This window comes from Heterodontus francisci, chromosome 26 (genome assembly GCF_036365525.1).
Source record: "Heterodontus francisci isolate sHetFra1 chromosome 26, sHetFra1.hap1, whole genome shotgun sequence".
Taxonomy (NCBI): domain Eukaryota; kingdom Metazoa; phylum Chordata; class Chondrichthyes; order Heterodontiformes; family Heterodontidae; genus Heterodontus; species Heterodontus francisci.
The window spans coordinates 54,388,783-54,414,249 of NC_090396.1; the positions used below are offsets into that span (position 1 = coordinate 54,388,783).

At 41.8% G+C, this 25,467-nt stretch overlaps 1 protein-coding gene across 4 annotated transcripts in view; it reads right to left on the bottom strand.

Moving 5' to 3' along the window:
- Positions 1 to 25,467, bottom strand: part of LOC137384367 (transmembrane channel-like protein 6) — a 112,211-nt gene that overhangs the window by 34,739 nt on the left and 52,005 nt on the right. For all 4 annotated transcript variants that reach the window (XM_068058301.1, XM_068058302.1, XM_068058304.1 and 1 more), the window contains 7 exons: positions 23,801 to 23,946; positions 22,970 to 23,080; positions 21,781 to 21,936; positions 17,313 to 17,415; positions 4,411 to 4,504; positions 3,368 to 3,619; positions 380 to 555 (listed from right to left, as the gene is read on the bottom strand). In XM_068058301.1, the coding sequence (XP_067914402.1) occupies positions 380 to 555; positions 3,368 to 3,619; positions 4,411 to 4,504; positions 17,313 to 17,415; positions 21,781 to 21,936; positions 22,970 to 23,080; positions 23,801 to 23,946 (1,038 nt within the window). The remainder of the gene's footprint in view (positions 1 to 379; positions 556 to 3,367; positions 3,620 to 4,410; positions 4,505 to 17,312; positions 17,416 to 21,780; positions 21,937 to 22,969; positions 23,081 to 23,800; positions 23,947 to 25,467) is intronic.

Sequence of the window (25,467 nt, forward strand, 5' to 3'; positions counted from 1 at the left end):
AAAATTGTCCTGGAGGCTTTGGGTTCAGGAGACGACCTCCGGGACCACAATTTTTAAATAGCGCCCATACCAGCTCCTGACCCCACGACCCTTGCAAAAAGCGATCTGCTAACTCTTCTGCTTTCCATGGATCTGCCTGACCTGCAGAGCATTTCCAGCATTTTCTGTTTGTATTTCAGATTTCTAACAGCCGCAGTATTTTGCTTTTGTCCAAATTCAAGACGCCCGCCATGTAAATGTATGTAAATTAGAAAACAACCCCAAATTATCACAACATTCATCACCCATGAAATGTGAAAAACAGAAAGTTCTCTGCATTGGATGGACTATACAGAGTTTTAGCACTTGAGTAACATTTAATTAAAGAAAGTTATTTTACCAATGGACTAGGATGATGCAGGAGATGAAGAAAGAACTTCCAAGCGTGTAGACATACGCTATCGGCATATTATACGGTATTTTATGATCACTACTGTTGTATCCTATATTCTGCAAGATATTCCAAGTGCTGTTTGTATAATATCCATAATATAGAACCGTGTCAGTGAAATAACCCTAAACAAGAAAATAAATGTTAATTAAATCACAATTTAAACAGCCTACAATGAGGGTGTTAACGCAGTTTGCTATTTTTTTGCAGCAAGGAACACACACTTCCCCTTAACAGTATGCAACTTCTCAAAGGGATATTTCTACACTAAAAGTCCTGTGCTTTGTTCCTCCAAAACCACTCTTTTCATCAAACTCCTGTAATGCTAAAAAGCTGAGCAGCTCAAGTAGCAATGTGCTCGGTTCCCAGGCTGGGTAACTGTGCTCGCTCTCTCATCATCAGCAGTGGTGTCTTGATATTACACTTGTGATATAAAATCAATGACCATCAAGATTATGTTCTCATATCATCACTTACTATAAACAGTTTGTCTCCACGTTTGATCTCATTAAATTAACCTGCACCACATTTATTTCTTAAGAAAGCAACAAGATGATATGTTCCCACACAAGGAGGATGCAAGAATGAAATCAGTCCACTCAACCTCTTTTTTTTCTTCTCCCAATATAAGGATTTTGTCTGCTTCAGTAATTTCTCCTCCCCTCATAGGTCAACTAAGATCGGGAATGCACTCATTGGGCAATTACAGACATAAATCTACACTCTAACTACTACAAACTGGGAGTATCAAATTATCAACAGAATCGGATTTTGTGACAAATAGTCAGCAAAACGTTCATACTCTGACCACCCTAGGTGAGAATTTAGCATCCACCTAAATGCTTCCCCATCCCTCACATTCATTTCTATGGTACTACACGGCCGATCAAAGCAAGATGCTTTCTTAAATGTTGGTTCCAGGCACAGAACGAGTGCAGGGATTTAAGGCAGCTTTGTATTCTTTCATTCTGTCTGCCCATTTACTCATCCATTAATGAATCGCAGTTCCATAGACAACTTTGAATGTGTTCACTGTCTTTTTATTAAAACACAAATATATTGGGAGCAACTTACTACAGTTTGAATCATGTTGCAAAAGAGCTATTTATCATAGCGTCTAATTTTAGGTTTAACAATGAAAACAATAATCCCATTAACAAACTTAGTTATGATTAAATGTCATTTTACAGCCGTCTATGTTTAACACGGTTTTCCCCTTTTCCTTAGTCTTTGTACACCACACACCATTGCCTCAGAGGAGAGAGCTGGCAGACAACCCACTCCCAGTTTCTAAAAATATCAATCTGTGATCTGCTGGAAGGAACTATGCAAGAACTAGAAGGACTGTGCCCTCTGGTAGGGAAACACTCGGCTTCCCCTTGACCCACCCACCTCATAATTTAAACCAAAGATTATTCCCACTTTCCTACCATAATGTATGTTCATACATCAAAGCACACCATCTTAGCACCTCAAGAAGAATTCAATATCAAAAAAAGTAGGGAGTTTTGTTTGTAGTATTCATTTTTTAATACATGCTTTGGTAAAACTGGTGTGTCAAATACAAAAATATCAACTCTAAAGGATGCTGTTTCATGTTAGGTTTTTTTTTAGCTCAGGGGTTCTCAACTGGGGTCTCGCTGTCCCCAAGGGGTCTGCAAGAAAGTTTTAGGTGGCCCATGAATTGGTTTTTCCCACCATCAGATGTTTCCCCTGCTCCCCACATATTAAGACAATTGGAATAGTCTCAGATACAAAGACTTCACGTGTGGTGTTCTTACTGTTGGGCACCATATGCAACGTGATTGGGCGAGCTCCTTTATGTATCACTGGATTTATGCTGGTAATTTTTTTGGTTGCTTCTACATTCATAGACATAGCCTACTCATTTAACACCGACTTATGTTGAGTGAGGGAAAAATCAGTGCATTAGTCTGGCATTGAGTGGGCCAAAGTGTGAGCCTTCCTTTCACCCCTTTTCTTTCTCACAACTTGCAACTGCCACCTTAGCTCAGATCTGGTAACTCAGCACAGGCCAGAGATCGAATCTTCCTAATCTGCAGGTTCAGAACCACAGTGGTTTGCACAACTACCAACTGAGTCAATGGAGAGTGTGTCCCCCAAGAGGTCTTGGAGAGGTCGAGGAAACAAAGAGACTTGCCAGTCTCTGGGTCTGCAGCAAAGCCATAATAATTGGGATCCAGCGTGATTCTGGTCATCAATGTCTTCAGTCTGAGTTAATAAAATAGCTAAAGGCGTTACCAAGGATTTCCTTGTATCTCAGGCTCAGAGCTTTATATTCATGACCATGTGCTTCTCTGACGGACAGACAGGCCAAGTCTGGACGCTGGTGTCCTTCAATCTGATACCACGAGCAATTTGTGAAGGGGTGGGAAGGAACAAAGAGGGGTACTGCCTTTGTTGTTAAATGATTTATGGCGATGAGGTCAGATGTGTAAAGTCACTAAGGGCCCTGGTTATTTCTCCAATTCTCTAAAGTGCCATCTGCCAATACTGCTATGGTTCATTTGAGACACCTGTTCTCACCACCACCTGGGAGTTTGATTTCAAAATAAGAGGGAAGTTCTATTTCCGAAATGGAGGACGTGGACCTGGAATTTTAGCCCAGTCTGAATGAGCATGCACAAAACAAGCTTGCAGAGAGCACAGCACTTGTTACTGCTAGTTCATGTTCTGTTAAGCAAATTGTTAATGGGGTGGAGCAGACCTTGGGCAGCAAATGGACACAGAACGTAAATTTTGGACTTAATAAATTCTTCTTTATGCAAGGTGCAAAAATGATAAATAAAAATACATCCTCAATTGTACAACTAATTTTCATAGAGAAAAAATATTCATTGTTATATCCATTTTTTTTTTTTAAATATAGGGGCATGGTAAACAAATGGTTAAGATCCCCTCTTTTAGTTCACTTACAGTGCCAGTCAGGAGCTCTGGCCCAATGAAGTTTCCTGTTGCAATTTCAGGAGGATGAACAGCTTGGGGAATTACAATGAATAAAAGGGTCATGACAAGGAGGAAAACATTGAATATCAGCAGCATCTTGAGGAAGATGAAGTATGAAAGCACACCCATTCCAAAGCGACCACTGATCTGCTTCTGGGCAATCTGCCACAGGTGAAATGAATGCAGAAAGGAGAGAAATCCATACCAGCATTGCCTGGCAGCCTAATAATGAAACACAAAAATGAAGTTAAACAGTTTGTAGTAAGAGAATAAGCCTTTTAAATACTTAGTTGATTTATAAAGATAATTGATGATAATATTGGCAGGACACTCAGGAACAAATTTATTTTTTGCATTCATTTGTGGCATGTGGGTATCACTGGCGAGGCCAGCATTTATTGCCCATTAGTGGCCTATTAGGCCATTTCAGAGGGCATTTTAAGAGTCAATCACATTCCTGGTTACCAGGCCAGTCAAGGACGGCAGATTTCCTTCCTTAAAAGGACATCAGTGACATTTACAACAATCGACAATATTTCATGGTCACTATTAGACTAGCTATTTTAAAAAAAATATTCCAGATTTATTAATTGAATTCAAATTTCAGCATCTGGCGTGGTGAGATTCAAACCCATGTCCCCAGAGCATTAGCCTGGGCTCTGGATTACTAGTCTAGTGACATTAACACTATGCCACCGCCTCCCCAATCCACACATATTTATAAAGAAATTACATTTGGGGAAACCTTTAAAACTTTAAGTAATATTTTCTACAGCATATGATCACACTCTGATGCCATTTTAATTTGTAATATTTGCATGAATTTTTAGAGTGCAAATTGCAGCTTTTGTAAAGGGGCAAGAAAAAATTGGATGGAAATGACATCCACTACTGATTATGGTAGAAATTATTTAAAAAAAAAAATAGAAGTAAATGTTAAAAAGCACAAATATCTAATATTCAATGCGCTTGGGTTTGACCATTTTTAAATGAAAACATTTTCAGCTGCTTACAATGATCATGTTGTACTTTGTACGACTCCAGCAAGACAGATGATTCATTTCTAGGGGGCCATTACTGCAATCTCTACAGCTTGATGTCATACGCCTGTGGAAAACAGAAATATTGGAGGAATATAGCCCTTCAAAGAAATTGAAACTAAAACCTCCACACTTCACAAACAACATTCTTGGCCCGTATGTACCCTCTTTTTGGGTTACTTTCTACCACTGAAAGCACAGCCAAGTCACTTGTTCCCGGTTTGCTGCAACTGGCTCACTTGATCAAGAACAATCCTCGGTCTCGCTTCCTCCATGTAGGAAAGTTTCAAGTTACACTCAAAACCAACATACCCACTAATTTGTTTTTTTGGAGCGGGAGGGCGATTTGTTTACATGCACAGCCCCATCGAGTGTTTTGTGTGGTCATGCAGAAACTTAAAGGGGCCGACTTGTGCGCAGCCTGAGCAGGAACCTCTAGGTTGCTGCACGGCCATGTAGCTTAGAGGGAATATTGCCTCGACCTGACCCCAGTCACCCTTTGACATCACTGATGAGACTCAGCATTTGCATGTGATACTATTCTTCATGAGGAGCATATTATACACCCAAAGGTTGAGCTCACCTTCACAATTTCTTCCAATAGTTTTATTTTTTGTACAATTTTACTTTCTTGTAAACTGGTCAGCCTGGCTTTGGTGGCTCTGCTGTCCGGAAGGCAGGAGATCGGTGCAGAGAAGTGGAATGCTCCATCCACTTTTGTCACCAGTGTTTACACCAGTGGCTCTCAGCTGCAGAACAAAGTTACTTTTACTTTGTTCCTGAAGTGTGTTCCAATGTCTGCGCGCTCCCTGTGCACTGTCAATTTCTCCACTTCCCATGCCAGTAATAATTATAGGCTTCCCAATAGCTAGAAATTCCTCCCTGATTACATCTAAAGCACAAAGTCATGTGCCCACTATGATCTTGCCTGTGACAAATGTAACCAATGAAAGAATTCTTATCAGAGGCAATCTGGGTCACTTTTTTGTGCTCTGGGTCCACAGACATTATGGACTGGATCAACATTTTCGAAACTGGTTTTATATAGAATCCTTTCATCTTGAACATTAATTTCATCTAGCTGAGCTAGGTTTGAATTCAAGTCTCAGCAAAGATTGCCGCAGAGACATAAGAGAGACTACTGCATTGATTTTTTTTCCCATTCTGTGAAGTATTAAAAATTCAGTTCTTAAAAGCCTGTGTGTATTCTATTTGCTAAGCAGAGAAACTCCTTCCTGTGATGGTTAATTCTGCGGCAAAAGGACTGCTGAGTTTTTTTATTGGTTATTAGCATGGAGATGAAAATTCATCTGATAAATGAAAGCTCGATACTAAGTCAGTTTCAGAATGCCTGATGGGAAAAGAATTCTTAAAAGGACACATTGCAAAAGATCACACAGCAAGATGTTAGATCACCACAGCAACAGCAACTTGTTGCGCCTTTAACGTAGTAAAGAATCAGAAGACACTTCACAGGAGCACTATCAAACAAAATGTGACAATGAGGCACATAACGAGATAGTAGAACAGATGACCACGCGCATGGTCAAATAGGTCGATTTTACGGAGCATGTTAATGGAAAAAGAGAGGTGGAGAGGGTTCACGAGGGAATTCCAAAGCTTAGGGGGAGCTGAAGGCACAGCCACTAATGGCGGAGTGATTAAAATGGGGATGCTCAAGAGGTCAGAACTGGAGGAGCAAAGAGAACTGAGTGTTGGAGGACTGGAGGAGATTACAGAGATGGTGGGGTGGGGGGAGGGGGGGGGGGTGGTAGGAGGGCGGCGGTGGAGTGAGAATTTTAAGATGGAGGTGTTTGCTTAACAAGAATGAGTCCAGGTCGTCGGGAGGTCATTTGAATGCCTGTACAAAGTAGGTCGGGGACACCGAGAAAACAAGGGACGTGTCAGTCAATCGTGGATTATGTTTGTAGGAACCTACTGTTGACAAGTCACTATGGTTCTAGGTTAAAAAGGTCTTTTAAAATCTAGGCAGGTATCAGTGTGGAAAGAGACACAGCTCCACTGCAACTGCTCCAACCTTACCCTTGGTTTCCTGGCGGCACCATCTCACCTGGTCTCTTCCTGACTGTTTGCTACCTCATAGCTACCTGCCCATGCATGTTTACAGATTGCCTAAGAAGCAGATAACTGGTCTACAAGAGAAAACCACGCTACACTACGAAGGTATCCATCAAAATACTTGGAACCTTCCCAACAAGCTTGAGTCAACCATAATTATATAACTTTTGTTATGGGGTTAGCCTAAAGTAGAAATTTGATTTCAAAAGGTTTATCGGGTACATTTTAGTCTGTTGATGTGGGTCTTGGCAGAAGGCCAGAAAGCAGGAAGATACCGCCTCTGCCCTCCATCAGACTGCCAAAACCATTTAACAGTGGGCAATGAATTAACAGCTCGCCATCGGGGGCGCCATCCCTTTAAGGGAAGAACTCCCGTCTCCAGAGCTGTTGGCCGATTGGAAGGCCAGCAATGCCACTTGGAGCAGTGGCCACTGTCGGTACTACAGGAAGAAATGGAAGGGTTGTGAGGCAACTCATGATTGTATTGAAGGAAACGGATCACCTTTGCACGGTTTGTATTTTTTGACTTGGTGCTGTTTGAAACTGTTTGGTAATGTATTTTTTTTTTAAACATATTTTTATGAATAAAGTATATTTTGGAAATTAAAAAAAAGCCCTGCAGTACTGAGGAGAGAGAAGACCCCGGGACAGGTCAGTGGAGTGGGGGTCACCAGGGCCATCCAGGCAGGCCTTGGCGATGGAATGGGAGCATTTGGTGGGGAGGCAGTGGGTGCCGCCAGGGTCGCCCTTCTGGAGCCCTGATTGCCCCCAAAAGGAGAGACCCCCCCTCCCAACCCCGCCAGCAGCTGCCAGGCTTTACCCGGTGGCATTGCCCCACAGCAATGGGCCCCTTTGCCTTCAGCAAAATTGAGGTGGGAAGAGGCCCTTAATTGGCCACTTAAGGACCTCAATTGGTCTGGGGCAGGAAGGCTGTCCTCAGCCTTACCCACCCCAGAAAAAATTGCAGGGGGGCCCGGGCAAAGAGAACGATGCCCCCTGCCATTTTGTTTGTCATCACCTCCCCCCCACACACCTCCAAGGTCAGAACAAAATGAAGCCATGGTTTGTGCCTGAACTTCATTTAGGAAAAAGAGCCCATTAAGTCAAAAATAAAAATAAGGCTTGGAAATAAAAAGGTAATTCCCCAACTTAAAGTGCAAAATTGCTTTGCACGTTTTTGCTCCTCCACATTATGAGCCTTTTATTATGTGCCTGAAAAACCAGTGGTCATAATTTTACAAGCCCCCCCCCCTCCCAAAAGAGTGGGAACGTGGCAAGTGGGTGGGCATAAAATGGAACAGGAGGGGTGGGGGGGGGGGGGATCATCCCAACCTGCTCCCGCATCTGCCGCCACTTTACGTACCCCATCCATTACCTCTATCATCTCCGCTTTTACCAATTTTTGTCAGCACCCTCTTCTTTAGTAAACACTATTCAAAATACTCTAAGTATTCTAGCCTTGTCCTGCATCTAAGCATATATCACCCTCCTTGTCCCGAATAGGACGCACCCTGCCTCTTCATACCCACTTAATATTTACATACTGGTAGATGATTTATGGATTTCCTTTTATGTTGACTGCCATTCTATTCTCATACTCTCTCTTTGCCAGTCTTATTTTCCTCTTCACATCCACCTCAACTTACTCTATTTGGCCTGGTTCTTGCCTGAGAAATTCACCTGGCATGCATCATAAACTCTTTTTGTTTCATTATCTGCTCTATCTCCCTTGTCATCCAAGAAGCCCTGGCTTTGGTTTCCCTACCTTTTGCCCTTGTTGGAATGTACCAAGCTTGTACCTGAAACATCTCTTTAAAGATCACCCATTGTTCCATTACAGTTTTGTCTCTCAGTCTTTGGTTCCATTTTACCCTTGCTAGATCCCCTCTCATCCATTTAAGTTATCCCTCTTCCAATTTAGAAGTTCTACTTTAGATTGTACCTTGCACTTCTCCATTACTAATCTAAACCTGATGATACAATGATCATTCTTATGCACAGACACTTGGCCCACTGCATTCCCTACTCCAGATCCAGCAATACCTCATTCCTCGTTGAATCGAGAACATACTGGTCAAGGAAATTCTCCCGAACACAGATCAGAAGTTCCTTCCCTTTCTTTCCCTGCACTCTAACATTATCCCAATTGATATTTGGGCAACTAAAGGTAGGAGGAAGCCTTGAACATCAAACTGGTATTTTGGGTGAGGGTGTTGCAGCCAAACAAGAACCTCATTTCACCTCTGTGCTTTTCAGTAGAATTACCACCTGGTTGATTATTTCCTTCTGCTTAGTATAGGTTCATAAGTCCAACAGGATTGCCCTACCTCTGCCCAGATTCAGTTGTACAAGCAAAAGATCAAACCTGGGGCCTTCTTGGTTTGTAAGGCTCAGTACCAGACAGATAACCTGGAACAATCAAATGGGCAAAGCTAGCCTAGATGAGGAGTTCATAGAATGTTTTTGGGATAGTTTCCAAGAACAGCACATTCTGGATCCACCCAGAAAGCAGGCTATACAAGATCTAGTATTGTGCAATGAGATAGGATTAGTTAATGACCTCATAGTGAAGGCAGCACTGATCATAATATGATTGAATTTTTCATTCCATTTGGAGGAGAGAAGAGTGGGTCTAAGACTAGTATTTTAAACTTAAATAAGGGCAATTATGAGGGCATGAAAGCAGAGCTAGCTAAAGTGAACTGGCAAAGTAGGTTAAGGGATAGGTCAACAGAAATGCAGTGGCAGACATTTTTTTTAATCATTCATTTATGGGGATGTAGGCATTGCTGGTCAGGCCAGCATTTGTTGCCCATCCCTAATTGCCCATGAGAAGGTGGTGGTGAGCTGCCTTCTTGAACCACTGCAGTCCATGTGGGGTAGGTACACCCACAGTGCTATTGGGAAGGGAGTTTCAGGATTTTTACCCAGCAACAGTGAAGGAACAGCGATATAGTTCCAAGTCAGGATGGTGTTTGCAGGGGAACTTGCAGGTGGTGGTGTTCCCATGCATCTGCTGCCCTTGTCCTTCTAGGTGGTAGAGGTCGTGGGTTTGGAAGGTGCTGTCTAAGGAGCCTTGGTGCATTGCTGTAGTGCATCTTGCAGATGGTACACACTGCTGCCACTGTGCATTGGTGGTGGAGGGAGTGTATGTTTGTGGATGGGGTGCCAATCAAGCTTCTTAAGTTGTTGGAGCTGCACCCATCCAGGCAAGTGGAGAGTGCCTTGTGGACAGTGGCAGGCTTTGGGGAGTCAGGAGGTGAGTTACCACCGGATTCCTAGCCTCTGACCTGCGCTTGTAGCCATGGTATTTATATGGCTACTCCAGTTCAGATTTTGGTCAATGGTAACCCCCAGGAAGTTGATAGTGGGGGATTCAGTGATTGTAATGCCATTGAATGTCATGGGGAGATGGTTAGATTCTCTCTTGTTGGAGATGGTCATTGCCTGGCACTTGTGTGGCGTGAATGTTACTTGCCACTTATCAGCCCAAGCTTCGACATTGTCCAGGTCTTTCTGCATTTCTATTCGGACTGCTTCAGTATCTGAGCAGTCGCGAATGGTGCTGAACATTGTGCAATCATCAACGAACATCTCCACTTCTGACCTTATGATTGAAGGAAGGTCATTGATGAAGCAGCTAAAGATGGTTGGGCCTAGGACACTACCCTGCAGTAAGGTCCTGGAGCGGAGATGATTGACCTCCAGCAACCACAACCTTTGCGCTCGGTATGATTCTAACCAGCAGATAGCTTTCCTCCTGATTCTCACTGACTCCAGTTTTGCTCGGACCCCTTGATGCTATACTCGATCAAATGCTGCCTTGATGTCAAGCGCAGTCACTCTCACCTCACCTCTTGAGCTCAGCTCTTTTGTCCATGTTTGAACCAAGGCTGTAATGAGGTCAGGAGCTGAGTGGCCCTGGCAGAACCCAAACTGAGCATCACTGAGCAGGTTATTGCTAAGTAAGTGCCGCTTGATGGCACTGTCAACGACACCTTCCATCACTTTACTGATGATCGAGAATAGACTGGGGCAGTAATTGGCCGGGTTGGATTTGTCCAGCCATTGAAGTCCCCCACCCAGAGTACATTCTGCGACCTTATTACCCTCTGTGCTTCCTCCAAGTGGTGTTCAATATGGTGGAGTATTGATTCGTCAGCTGAAGGGGGGGAGGGGGGGTGGTGGTAGGTGGTAATCAGCAGGAAGTTTCCTTGCCCATGTTTGACCTGATGCCATGAGACTTCATGGGGTCCGGAGTCGATGTTGAGGACTCCCAGGACAACTCCCTCCCGATTGTATACCACTGTACCACCACCTCTGCTGAGTCTGTCCTGTCAGTGGGACAGGACATACTTGGGGATGGTGATGGTGGTGTCTGGGATATTGTAAGGCATGATTCAGTGAGTATGACTATGTCAGGCTTGACTTGTCTGTGGGACAGCTCTCCCAACTTTGGCACAAGCCCCCAGATGTTAGTAAGGAGGACTCTGCAGGGTCGACAGGGCTGGGTTTTGCCATTGTCATTTTTGGTGCCTAGGCAGATGCCGGGTGGTCCATCCAGTTTTATTCCTTATCGACTTTGTAGCAGCTAGATACAACCGAGTGGCTTGCTAGGCCATTTCAGAGGGCATTTAAGAGTCAACCACCTTGTTGTGGTCTAGAGTCACATGAAGGCCAGACCAGGTAAGGAGGACAGATTTCCTTCCCTAAAGGACAATAGTGAACCTGATGGTTTTTTTTTTTTACGACAATCGTTTCATGGCCATCATTAGACGAGCTTTTAATTCCAGATTTATTAATTGAATTTAAATTCCACCTTCTGCCGTGGTGGGATTCAAACCAATGTGCCCAGAGCAATACCCTGCATCTCTGGATTACTAGTCCAATACCACTATGCCACCACCACTGGATATTTCAGAATACACAAAATAGATAAATTCCAAATAAAAAGAAAAATTCTAAGGTGAGGACCCACCATTTATGGTTAACTAAAAAAATTTTAAAAGATAGTATCAAAATTGAAGAAAAGAACATATATAATTGGACAAAGATGTATGGCAGGTCAGAAGATTGGACAGAATATAAAAAACAGCAAAGAATGACTAAACGATTAATGAGGAGGGAAAAACTGAAGTGCGAGAGAAAGCGAGCTAGAAATATAAAAACAGATAGTAAGAGTTTCTATAGATATTTTAAAAGAAAAGTTAACAAAGTGAGCGTTGGTCCTATAGAAAGTGAGTCTGGGGAATTAATAATGAAAATAAGGAGATCGCAGATGAATTGAACAGGTATTTTGCTTTTGTCTTCACCATAGAGGATACAAGTGACATCCCAGAAATAGCTGTAAATTAGGAAATGGAAAGGAGGGAGGAATGCAAGAAAATTACAGTCACCAGGGAAGTGGTACTGAGCAAATTGTTGGAGCTGTGGCTGACAAGTCCTCGGGTCCTGATGGACTTCATCCTAGGGTCTTAAAACAAGTGGCTAGTGAGATAGTTGATGCGTAGGTTTTAATTTCCCAAAATTCCATAGATTGGAGAAGGTTCCTTTGGATTGGAAAATAGTGAATGTAATTCCTTCATTCAAAGAGGGAGCGGTACATAAAGCAGGAAACTACAGGCCAATTAGCTTAACATCTGCATCGGGAAAACCTTAGAAGCTATTATTAAAGATGTTATAGCAGGGCACTTAAAAAAAAATTCAAGGTAATCAGGCAAAGTCAACATGATTTTGTGAAAGGGAAATCATGGCCGGAAATTTACGGTGAGCGGGGAGACCCGAAAAGTCAGTGACGATCCTGCCTCCGTCAGGCCTGGGGATCCAGACCGGATTTTATGGTCCCCAGGCCCTTAAGTGGTCTTGGGCAGGACTTCTACTTTACTGAGGCAGGAGTTGCCGGCCAATCAGCGGGCTGGCAATTCTTAGCCCCAGCAGCACCACTGGGAGCGAAGGCCACTGCTGGAACTACACCCAGCTGCAGGAGGAAGATGATGGATGTCCCCAGAAAAAAAAAGAGGTCGGTTTTTAAGAGCCTCTCTTGGGACAAATTGGTCAGGCCCCACCGAGGCAAGGGGGGGGCGGGGGGTCAGTTAAGGTGGCGGGGTTGGCATGTTGTGCGTTGGGGACAGTCAGGGCTTCAGGGTGACATTCTGTGGGGCAAGGATGCCTGATCAGGAGGGCACCCCCCCACCCCCCAGCCAAATGTAAAATACCAGTGGCAGTGGGCACAGGCCTTTAAGTGGCAGATAATTGGCCACTTAAGGGCCTTGATCGGCCTGGGGCGGGCGGGTTGTTTCTCGCCGCCGACGCCCTGCATAAATTGACAGCGGAGGTGGGAGCGGGTCAGAAAGGGCCCCCCTGCCTCCCACTCCATTTTACACTCCACCCCCACAATCCCACCACAGCCTGCTCTTTTGGGGGGCATAAAATTCCAATTTACTGGAGTTCTTTGAAGAAGTAACATGTGCTGTGGATAAAGGGGTGGATGTATGGTACTTAGATTTCCAGAATGCATTTAATAAGGTACCACATCAAAGGGTTATTGCAGAAAATAAAAGCTCATGGTGTAGGGGGTTACATTTTGGCATGGCTAGACAATTGGCTAGCTAACAGCAAACAGACAGTATGCATAAATGGGTCATTTTCTGGTTGGCAAGATGACTAGTGGGTTACCACAGGGATTCAAAATACCGCTATTCAAAATATATATTAATGATTTAGATGAGGGAACTAAATGTAATATCTCCTAATTTGCAGATAACACAAAACTGGGTAGGAGGGTGAGTTGTGAGGAGGATGCATAGAGGATTCAAGGTGATTTGGACAAGTTGAGTGAGTGGGCTAATGCATGGCAGATGCAGTATAATGTGGATAAATGTGAGGTTATCCACTTTGGTAGCAAAAACAGGAAGGCAGATTATCTGATCGGCTATAAACTGAGAGGGGAATATGCAGCGAGACCCAGGTGTTCTTGTACACCAATCGCTGAAGGTAAGCATGCAGGTCCAATAGGCGGTAAAAAAGGCAAATGGTACGTTGGTCTTTATAGCGAGAGGATTCGAGTACAGGAGCAGGGATATCTTGCTGCAATTATACAGGGCCTTGGTGAGGCCACACTTGCATTATTGTGTGCAGTTTTGGTCTCCTTATCTGAGGAAGGATGTTCCTGCTATTGAGGGAGTGCAGCGAAGGTTCACCAGATTGATTCCTGGGATGGTGGGCCTGATGTATGAGGAGAGATTGAGTCGTTTAGGATCATATTCGCTGGAGTTCAGAAGAGTGAGGGGGGAATCTCAGAAACCTATAAAATTCTAACAGGACTTGACAGGGTAGATGCAGGAAGGATGTTCCCGATGGTGGGGGAGTCCAGAACCAGGGGTCATAGTCTAAGGATATGGGGTAAACCTTTCAGGATTGAGATGAGGAGAAATTTCTTCACCCCGAGAGTGGTGAGCCTGTGGAATTCGCTACCACAGAAAGCAGTTGAGGCCAAAACATTGTATGTTTTCAAGAAGGAGCCAGCTATAGCTCTTGGGTCTAAAGGGATCAAAGGGTATGGGGTGAAAGTGGGAAAGTGAAAGTTACTGAGTTGGACGATCAGCCATGATCATAATGAATGGCGGAGCAGGTTCGAAGGGCCGCATGGTCTACTCCTGCTCCTATTTTCTATGTTTCTCTGTAACGAGTGGTGTGTCGCAGGGATCTGTGCTGGGGCCTCAACCTTTTACAATTTATATAAATGACTTGGATGAAGGGACCAAAGGTATGGTTGCTAAATTTACTGATGACACAAAGATAGGTAGAAAAGTAAATTGTGAAGAGGACATAAGGAGGCTAAAAGGGATATAGATAGGTTAAGTGAGTGGCAAAGATCTGGAAAACAGAGTACAATGTGGGAAAATGCAGAGGGATCTGGGTGTCCTAGTGCATGAATCACAAAAGGTTAGTGTGATGGTTAGTGTGATGGTACAGCACGCAATTATGAAAGCTAATGGAATGTTATTGTTTACTGCGAGGGTAATTGAATACAAAAGTAGGGAGGTTGTGCTTCATTTATACAGGGCATTGGCGAGACCACATCTAGAGTACTGTGTACAGTATTGGTCTCCTTATTTAAGGAAGGATGTAAATGCATTGGAAGCAGTTCACAGAAGGTTTACTAGACTAATACCTGGAATGAACAGGTTGTCTTATGAGGAAAGGTTAGACAGGCTAAGCTTGAATCTGCTGGAGTTTAAAAGAGTAAAAGGCAACTTGATTGAAACATATAAGATCCTGAGGGGTCTTGACTGGGTGGATGTGGAAAGGATGGTTCTTCTTGTGGGAAAATCTAGAACTTGAGGTTACTGTTTAAAAATAAGGGGTCGCCCATTTAAGACAGATGAGGAGAATGTTTTTTTTTTTAAGAACATTACAGCGCAGTACAGGCCCTTCGGCCCTCGATGTTGCGCCGACCTGTGAAACCATCTGACCTACACTATTCCATTTTCATCCATATGTCTATCCAATGACCACTTAAATGCCCTTAAAGTTAGCGAGTCTACTACTGTTGCAGGCAGGGCGTTCCACGCCCCTACTACTCTCTGCGTAAAGAAACTACCTCTGACATCTGTCCTATATCTTTCACCCCTCAACTTAAAGCTATGTCCCCTCGTGTTTGCCATCATCATCTGAGGAAAAAGACTCTCACTATCCACCCTATCTAACCCTCTGATTATCTTGTATGTCTCTATTAAGTCACCTCTCCTCCTCCTTCTCTCGAACGAAAACAACTTTTTCTGAGGATTGAGTGTCTTTGGAACTCTCTTCCTCGAAAGGCAGTGGAATCAGAGTCTTTGAATATTTTTAAGGCACAGGTAGATAGATTCTTGGGAAGCAAGGGGGTCAAAGGTTATCCGGGTAGGCGGGAATGTAGAGTTGAGGTTACAATCAGATCAGCCATGATCTTGTTGAATGGCAGAGCAGGCTCGAGGGGTCGAATGGTCTACTCCTGCTCTTAATTCGTCTTTTCGTATGTACTGCTTTGCTCACTGGGCCACAGATGTAATCACCCATGATATCTAACATAACATTCATCAGAAATCAAAGCAAGGCTAGACGCTAAGTATGTTTTCAGCAATGTGTCCAGGAAAGAGAAAACAAACCCTTTCTGGTCATTTTATTTAAGCTACTGAAATTATTCCTATATCTCAGTCTTTTTGAGTGGTGAATTTTTCTCAAAGTATTTGGGGGGGGGGGGGGGGAAGAAAAAAAAAAGTTACATTTACAGAGTTAAATTTTTTTGGGAATATCATTTTTTTTTGAAAAGGCAGAAATGAAAGGTCGTTAAAATGCTGATGATAATGAAGTGGCTTCCCCAAAGACATGTAAACAATAGACAGTTTGTTAACCTTGATGTTCAATAATGATCTCACATTCATTGTGTTAGAAGATCCCGAGTGGTGGGCATTCAGTAGGAGCTGTCTGGCTTAGGCCATCCTCACTGATCATGAGCATAGGAGTTTGAAACAAGACAAGAGACATGCAGAGACAGCTCAGTTTTTAAACAGAAAGGTATGTGGGAAAGATTTCACCAAGCACAGATAATTGGACTGCAGGACAGTTGTCAGAAATTGTTTTGTTTAAGTCATGCAAAATGACTGATAGGGGGAAGTGCAACTTGTTCCTTATTTTGTCTTGCTGTGAGAAAATTGTTTGAAATAAGTGAGACTCATCATTACTGTTGCTCTGGATGGTCACTTGTAATAAAATAAAGCAGCATAATGATTCATATCTGGCTTCATCTTATCAAGTGTTTCCTTGCTCTGCCTTTGAAAAGACAGGAGAGGCACATGCAAAAGACTTGAATGTCCAGGTCAGATTATAAGGGGATGCTTTTGTTATATCCCTAGGGTACACCATCATACTATTAGATATTGGTCAATGTACACCCCTCCTAACACAATAAGATCGTTCCTGGGAGTGACTCACACTACTGTACCTGAAAGAATATCTAAGACAAGACTCTTAACTTGTACAATCTGCACTGGATCCCTCATTTTTAATGAGTAATACAGCTTCACAATGCATCTCAATTTAAGCTTAAAATATTAAATGGATTTATTAAACCAACAATGAATAAGTGGATAATCTAAGTGATATAATAGAATTCCTCCTGTAAATATATAATTGCAACATCTATTTTGAGTTGAAATAATAAAAGATCATAACTCTAAGCACTGAACTAAAACTTTGCAAAACAACTGTTGAATACATATTTTCTTTTCCCTTAATTTAGTGAGCGCCTATATTAATATAAACAGTTTCTTCCAAATTTCAAATCTATTCTTTTTTTATTTTGGGAGATTTAAATGGACTAGCTCTTTCCCTGAAAAAATTTTCAAATTGATTCCGATTTCCAAAGGTTTGCACTCCTTGTATCCGAGGAGAATGTTACTGGGTCTTCCTGAATTTCGGATACGTGACTACTCAAATTTAATAAGGAACTCTCAGTCAGATACAAACTGAACCAATCACAAAGCACTGCTCTAGTATAAACTGTTCTTCTCTCCAGCCAGCACCCAATAAACTTTGCAACATTGCATCTAAGAAAGATTAGAAGAATTTGAATTACAGACCTCTTTTTAAAAAAAATTACTCATGCACTGAATTTAGAGAAACAGTGACCAAAGCAAAATTAGACAGAAGTTTTGTCATAGCCATCTTCTGTTGACTGTAATAGCACAAAGAACAGTGGCTTGAAAAGTACATCAGTTTAGTACTGCTCATCAAATTAGCCATATCGTATATCCGACCTTAGTTCCCGTTTCACAGAGAGGTTCAGTGGCATAGTTCGCAACATCTTAGTGCATTCGCTCCCTGTCATTTGCTGCAATTCAGCCAACAGTTTTTTCTTTTCTGAAATACAGAAATCAAACATGACATATCCATTCCCTTCACTCTTTGCAGCAAAAAAACAGCTATCAATATGCACAAATGAAGACCAGGAAAATCCCTCAACTCCGAGAAATTAAAGCATTCTCCCACTTTTAAAAACATTAGCAAATTTTCTCAATCATAACAATTGAAAATTACTTTATAAATTCCCAATCATTTTAAGAATTTGGTGGAGTAATAGGTCCACAATAGATCATTCTGTGGCTTTGCCTTCTAGCATGTGACAACATTTTGGGACAAAATATAATTTTATGGGAACTCTGACACACGAATAGAAATTTCTTTGCCACTAAGAAACTACAACATTCGCTGCTGAGATTTAAAGTTAAAAACATTTCACCAAATTCAATCCATGTGAATGAGATGATGCTAAGAGAATTATTTAAAGATGTCTCTTAATGCAAATGCTGGCCTTGTCAGATGGGCATTGAAGAGTTCTTTTTCAGACCTGCACAAAAAACTTTGCATATATATGGGATGGACTGGAAATAAATAAAATTGGGTTAGATGAGGCTTTGCTTTTACAAGATTTTCCAAGAGATTTTGCTCCAATTCAACGTTAAGTCCTAGAATTACAGAACACGGCCTATCCAAATTTGGGTCCTTTCCATCAGCTAGATTCAGATGTTTTTAATTTTCTAAAGAGCACAATTATAAATGGAAAGCTGAGACTTGAGCATCTACTAACGACGTCTTATGTAATTCTGAAGTTTATTTTATGAAAATAATGGGCAAGATTGGGGACATATGCAAGTTCTCTGAACCACTTTGCTTTTTCAACCAATTGAACTATGAATATAAATAAACCCAGACCTTTTCTTCATTAATTGTCAAAATTGCCAATGTCATAGAGTCATAGAGAGATACAGCACTGAAACAGGCCCTTCGGCCCATCGAGTCTGTGCCGACCATCAACCACCCATTTATACTAATCCTACATTAATCCCATTTTCCCTCTCACATCCCCTCCTACATTAATCCCATATTCCCCAACACCTACCTACACTAGGGGCAATTTACAACAGCCAATTTACCTAGCAACCTGCAAGTCTTTGGTGGTGGGAGGGAACCGGAGTACCCGGCGGAAACCCACGCGGTCACAGGGAGAACTTGCAGACTCCACACAAACAGTACCCAGAACCGAACCCGGGTTGCTGGAGCTGTGAGGCTGCAGTGCGAAGCACTGTGCCACTGTGTCACCAGCAGGTAGTGGAAAATTTCTTTCGGGTGGGAAAAACGACTACAAATCCCTTACATAGCACTTTTTTAAAAAAAGTAGGCAAGGAATGATGAGCTTACAATTTTTCAGCACTCATGGGAATTTGGCAAAGTCAGAGCTTTTAGGTCACAAGTGTTGCTATGTTAAGTGGAACCTAAAGGATTGCTTCATTCAAACTGCAATGGCATTCCTTGACATTTGTTTATATAGAGGGGCTTACTGGACGCCAAAAGCATTAGACTGACAACTTAATCATCATATGGTTGGTTTGACCTTTCACAGTGAACAGACTTGCTCTTAGTCCACATGGTTATTATTTAAAGGCCGAGGGAAGCAAAGGCAAGTCCTCTCAGTATCTACATTTTTTTCTTACAAATTCCATTTTATCTATCCATTTTCCTCTTTTCCGTATACGTTGGGCTCAGTATGTCTCCCTGGCTGAAAGCCAAAACAAATAACCCACTGATAGGATTGTCAATCCTGCTGTGTATGTGACTGTTAAGAGAACAATACAAGAGCAACTCAAGGCAATTTGTCTCCTGACTTCCACACCACCCAACGTTCCCGTTCCCCCACCACCATCCCCCCCCCCCCCCACCCCCACCCCAACCATTTTCTTTGGAATCAGATCTAGCCTCCACTCGGTGATACTGGTCAGGTTTGAGATCTCACCTGGAGACACTACTCCACAATACAATATAATGGACACAAACTGTCTATTTTTAATTTTATCAGGTGATTCATTATAAAAAGTAGGGATCACAGAAAGTGACAAAGCACAATGGATTGAATTTGAAGCACAACCGCCTAACAAATAATACGTGTTAATATTTTGGCAGTGGCAAAATTGTTCAATTATCCTGAGTGTGTTATCCCACCATGTGACTAAGAAGTAAGATGGTAGATAAGCAGTGACAGATAATTCATGAGTTTTTTCATAATTCTCAAGAAAAATGTTTTATTGAGAAAGAAAGACTCTGAGAAGGATGATCCATCCTGGCTAACCAAGGAAGTTAAGGATGGTAACAAATTGAAAGAAAAGGCGTACAATTTTGCAAAGCTTAGTGGCAGGCCAGAAGATTGGTAAAACTTTAGAAGCCAGCAAAGGATGATGGGAAAAATATTAAAGAGGGAGAAAACAGATGAGAGTAAATTAGCAAGAACTATAAAAACAGACAATAATAAATTCTACAAGTATATATATATATATATATATATATGTATAAAAAAAGAGCAGCTACCATAGACATTGGTGTCTTAGAGAATGAGAGTGGGGAAGTAATAATGGGAAACAAGGAAAGGGCAGAGACTTTGAACAAATATTTTCTATCTGTCTTCACAGTAGAAGACACTAAAAACATCCCAAAAATAGTAGAAAATCAGGGGGCAAAAGGAAGGAACTTAAAACAATTATCACTAAAGAATAAGTGCTAGGAAAACTAATGGGACTAAAAGGCTGACAAGTCCCCTGGACCCAATGGCCTGCATCCTAGGGTCTAAAATTAGGTGGCTGCAGAGATAGTGGATGCATTGGCTGTAATCTTCCAAAATCCCCCAGATCCTGGAAAAGTCCCAACGAATTGGAAAACCGCAGATGTAACATTCCTATTCAAGAAAGGAGGGAGACAGAAAGCAGGAAGCTATAAGCCAGTTAGCCTAACATCTGTCGTTGTGAAAATGTTGGAATCCATTATTAAGGATGTAGTAGCAGGACATTTAGAAAATAATACAAATCAAGGAGAGTCAACACAGTTTTATGGAAGGGAAATCATGTTTGACAAATTATTAGAGTTCTTTAAGGATGTAACAAGCAGGCTGGATAAAGGGGAACCAGTAGTGTATTTGGATTTCCAAAAGGTATTCAATAAGCTGCTACATATTAGGGAAATGCACAAGATAAGGGCTCCTGGTGTTGGAGGTAAGATATTAGCATAGATAGTGGATTTGTGAACGAATGGAGAAGAGTTGGGTTAAATGGGTAATTTTCAGGTTGGCAAACTGTAAAGGGTGCCACAGGGATCAGTGCTCAGGCCTCAACTATTTACGATCTATATTAATGACTTAGATGAAGGGACAGTGTGTGTTGTAGCTAAATATGATGATACAAAGATAGGTGGGAAAGCATTTTGAGAAGAGGACACAAAAACAGTCAGCAAACAGATATAGATGTGAATGGAAAAAGATTTGGCACATGGAGTACAGTATGGGAAAATGTGAGGTTATTCACTTTGGTAGGAAGCAAAATATTATTTAAATGAAGACGACAAAATGCTGTGGTACAGAGGGATCTGGATGTCCTTGTGCATGAAACACAGTTAGCATGCAGAGCATGGAGGTACGGTAATTAATTAGGAAGGCAAATGGAATGTTGGACTTTATTGCAAGGGCAGTGGAGTATAAAATTAGACAAAGTCTTGCTACAACTGTACAGGGTGTTGGTGAGACCACACCTAGAATACTGCATACAGTTTTGGTCTTCTTAATTAAGGAGGAATATACTTGCATTAGAGCCAGTTCAGAGAAGGCTCACTAGATTGATTCCTGGGATGAAGAGTTTGTCTTATGAGGAAAAAATGAGCAGGTTGGGCCTATATTCATTGGAGATTTGAAGGAGAAGTGATCTTATTGAAACATAAAAGATTCTGAGGGTGCTTGACAGGGTAGATGCTGAGAGAATGTTTCCCCTCGTGGGGAAATCTGGGGCATAGTTTCAGAATAAAGGGTTGCCCATTTAAGACGTAGATGAGGAGGAGTTCGTTAATCTTTGGATTTCTCTACCCCAGAGAGCAGTGGAGGCTGGGTCATTGAATATCTTCAAGGCTCAGCTGGACTGATTTTTGACCTACAAGGGAGTCGAGGATTATGGGAAACAGGCAGGAAAGTGGAGTTGAGGCCAAGATCAGATCAGTAATGATCATATTGAATGGCAGAGCAGGCTAAAGGGACTGTATGGCCTACTTCTACTCAGAGTTTTTATGTTCTCAATCACTGAAAATTTTCACCAAGTTATGGCTTCACAATGAGGCACAATTTACATACTAGCGAAAGCACTCGTCAAAACTTCCTCTTCAATCTCCATAAAATTTTACTCTTGTGCTAATACTTGCCTGATTCTTCTTCACAATTCTCATCTAATGCAGCTACATCGCGTATGCTTGGTCTCATAGATCGAGGCATATCTTTCAGAGCAGGCCGAGCCCTTTTTCGCCGCATTCTTAATGTGCGATTGTAATATTCAGAGATAATTGCGCCTCTGGAACGACCTGTAAAGTGACGTGAAATATAGTTGCTAATATTGTCCTGGTGATTTCAATGACTTTGAAAAACAGAAACATTAGCCTTGAAAAAGACACAAGTGTATTAATTCCCTCATAGCATTCTGGCTCACATAATCTGGTCTTGGTATGAGGGGATAGGAAGATTGTAGACTTTTTGTTTTACAGCTCCCATTTCCCCCCACCACCCCACTCCAGCACCCTCCCCCCCACCCCCCGATCAGCTGTGATACTGATTAATAAAATATGGAGTGGGGTTGGAGATGTTTTCCCTTTTTCCATTGTGTCATTTCTTTTCAGCACAATGAATTGGATACTCGCTATCTGGGGAAGAACCCAAGTGGGATTGTGAGCAGAGTCTTCTTTGCCTTGCCGTGACCGTACACCACTTCGTATTGTATCATTGTACCATTTTTGAACTTCCGACACTGTTTCTTAGTCAATCACCAATTTACAGAGATAAGTGCAGAAGTATGAAGTTCGTATTGTGAACTCACATCGCCCAGAACTAAAATGGCGCTATGTTTATCCTCAGAGTGGAAACCTAAATCTGAATGGCCTCTTGCTTATGAAATTGCCCCATTTTATATTGCCAGATGATTTGATGTCAGGATTTTCTTTTAAAAAGGGCAGTAAACTATAAAATGTGGCAACTTTGCTTTTTGCTTGCTTTTTATTAGTAGAGTAGGTATTATTGACCCCACAATTTGTACAGGAGAACATGCCAAAACTAGAAGAAGTCAAACTTATCAAAGCATCATCACCAAAAAAGCAAAGTAAAAACAACAATAAGTACCGCTAATAAAAAAAAATGGATAGGTCAATGTACTGGTCTGATTTTATAGATATCAGTGGTGTGAAGGTAAGACTGAAGATAAGATTGTGCATTGTGGACATTTTCCATCATACGGAGTCTCCCATGCACCTTGGAGGTGAGGGCATATGTATTTATGTCAAATGATTAACAAAATATAGCTCATTCAAACAAACCAGTACAATTAAAAATGTAAAAATAAATCACCTATAGTTCTGCTAGGCATGAAGGAGAGTACTTTCAAGGTAGCAGGATCATAGCAGTCATCATCGGGCTTGCACTGTGCACGAGGAGGTGACCTCACATAAGCTACATTTTCTGAACAAAATCAGAACACAAATCATTTGTAGCAGTCAACACAATCAGAGCTTATTTTCTTTTCTTTTGTAACTTCCATTCATTCAAAACTCTTCTGCCTGTATCCTATCTGGCTCACCCATCACTTTTGTCGTAGCTGACTTACATTAGCTCTCAGTCCCCAATGCTTCAAATGTACAATTCTCATCCTAGTGTTAACGTGTCTTCATGACCTTGTCTTCTCCCTATCTCTGTAACCTCCTCTAGCCCGACAACCATACAAGGGCTCTCTGTTCCCACGACTCTGGCATCACGTGCATTCTTCTGCCCCTTCACCCCATCATTGTCAACCACACTATCAGTCTTCTAGGCCCTTGCTCTCTGCAATTCCTTGCAGAAACCCCTCTTCCTCTCCACCACCTGTTCCTCCTTTAAGATCCCCCTTAAAACCCACCTCATTCACCATGATGCTAGTCATCCCTCCTAATATTTCCCTTCTCTGGCTCAATATTTAGTTTTCTATGATTACACCCATGTGAAGCATACATGTTACATTTCTACATTAAAGATGCTGTATAAATTCAAGCTCTTGATGGAGCAAAATTGGTTTACATACGAAACAAGTTGTGTTCTTATACATGCAACAATCTGCAACTGTGATTATAATTGTTAAGACTATTGTAAATAAAATTATTGTTTGAGAATACATGAACAACATTAAAATGTCCCGAATCTCATTACCTATTCCTGCACCTGGCAGATCCTCCAACTCAACAATCACTGATGGTTCAGATTCTAGAGCACTCTGCTCTGATATAAGATTGGCAAAGGAATGGTGGACCAAATCTTCTTCAAAGCAGGAGTCAAGAAAAACAGGATCATAATCACTGGAACAAAAACAATTCTTCATTGGAAGTACCACCAAAATAATAAAATGTTTCATTATTTTTCTTTAAGAAACAACAGTCTTCCCATACCAAACACTGAAACCAGGACCCAGCTCAAATCCTATGAACTGAGTGAGATCTGTTTACAAAGTAGTCTGGGATAACATGACTTGGATGAACCTTAGACCCGTTTATTGTCTCACGATTTAGGCTTAGGAGTTCTATTGTGCTTCAATAAGCAGACATATATACCAGACACACATATCCATGGGTCTTTACAGACATAAGCAGAGTGAGAGTGAGTTTTTTTTTATTCGTTTATAGGGGTCACTGGCTAGGCCAGCATTTATTGCCAATCCCTAATTGCCCTTGAACTAAGTGCCTTGGTTGGCCATTTCAGAGGGCATTTTTGGAGTGGGCCAGACCAGGTAAGCACAGCGAATTTCCTTCTCAGAAGGACATTACTGAACCAGATGGGTTTTTACAACAATTGACAGTGGTTTCATGGTCACCATTAGCATAGCTTTTTTTAAAAAAAAAAATTCCCAGATTAACCGAATTCAAATTTCACCAGGTGGGATTCGAATCTATTGTCTCAGGGCAGTAACCTGGGCTTACTACGTTACTAGTTCAGTGCCATTACCACTATGCCACCACCTCCTCGTAGAGCTGTTGAAGACAATCTAAATAAGACAACTTTATGAAATGGTCAACTGATAAATCAGTCAATTGGAGATCCCTTGATTGAATTTCCTCACTGAAATTTTGAAAAAAAGAATGCACATGAGCCCTTTGGAAGTGTGGGGTAGGGTGTGGAGTAGGGTGGGGGGGGGGGGGCGGAGCTATCCAATCCCCAGTTATTATCTTTCACAGAATTACACTGATGCTCATGGAGTTTCATCATTCAGCGGTATCTGGCTGTAGCTGAAAACTGTACATAACTAGTATGTCACAAAGTGTTGGATTCCTCTATCGATAAAATGTTTTGAAATACAGACTCACCTTCAAGAGGTCAGTCTGTCAGACAGTGATACTTAATTCAAACAATGGCAGAAAGCCTTCCAACATAACCACAAAGGGATGCTGATTGCCACCTTTGGTGCTCGACTAGTCTCCATTAGGAGTATCCTGATTAAATTGTACTAATACCCTCGCAATGCATGTAAATTATTTCTAGTATACATTTGCTTATCATCAAATGTTCTGGCTTGACTGGTTGGTTCCTTATGCACTCCATGCAGAGCTGTAAGACTCAAAGCCATTTTCTCAGCACACAGTTGCAGAAGTCACTCTGAAGGTGGTAACTTTTTTTTAAAATAACCCACTTTAAACTAAAATTAAGTACGAAGAGAAAAAAATACATACACTGCTGACAAAAATATCCCATGCCCTGTTGAGAAGTTCCTGATTGTTAAGATTATTGTGGAATCACTAAAATCACATCTGAAAGTGGCATTCTCCCAGCACTGAAATTGAAGTACAAAATCAAAAAGTCCAAAATTGATTGAGGGCAACTGCATT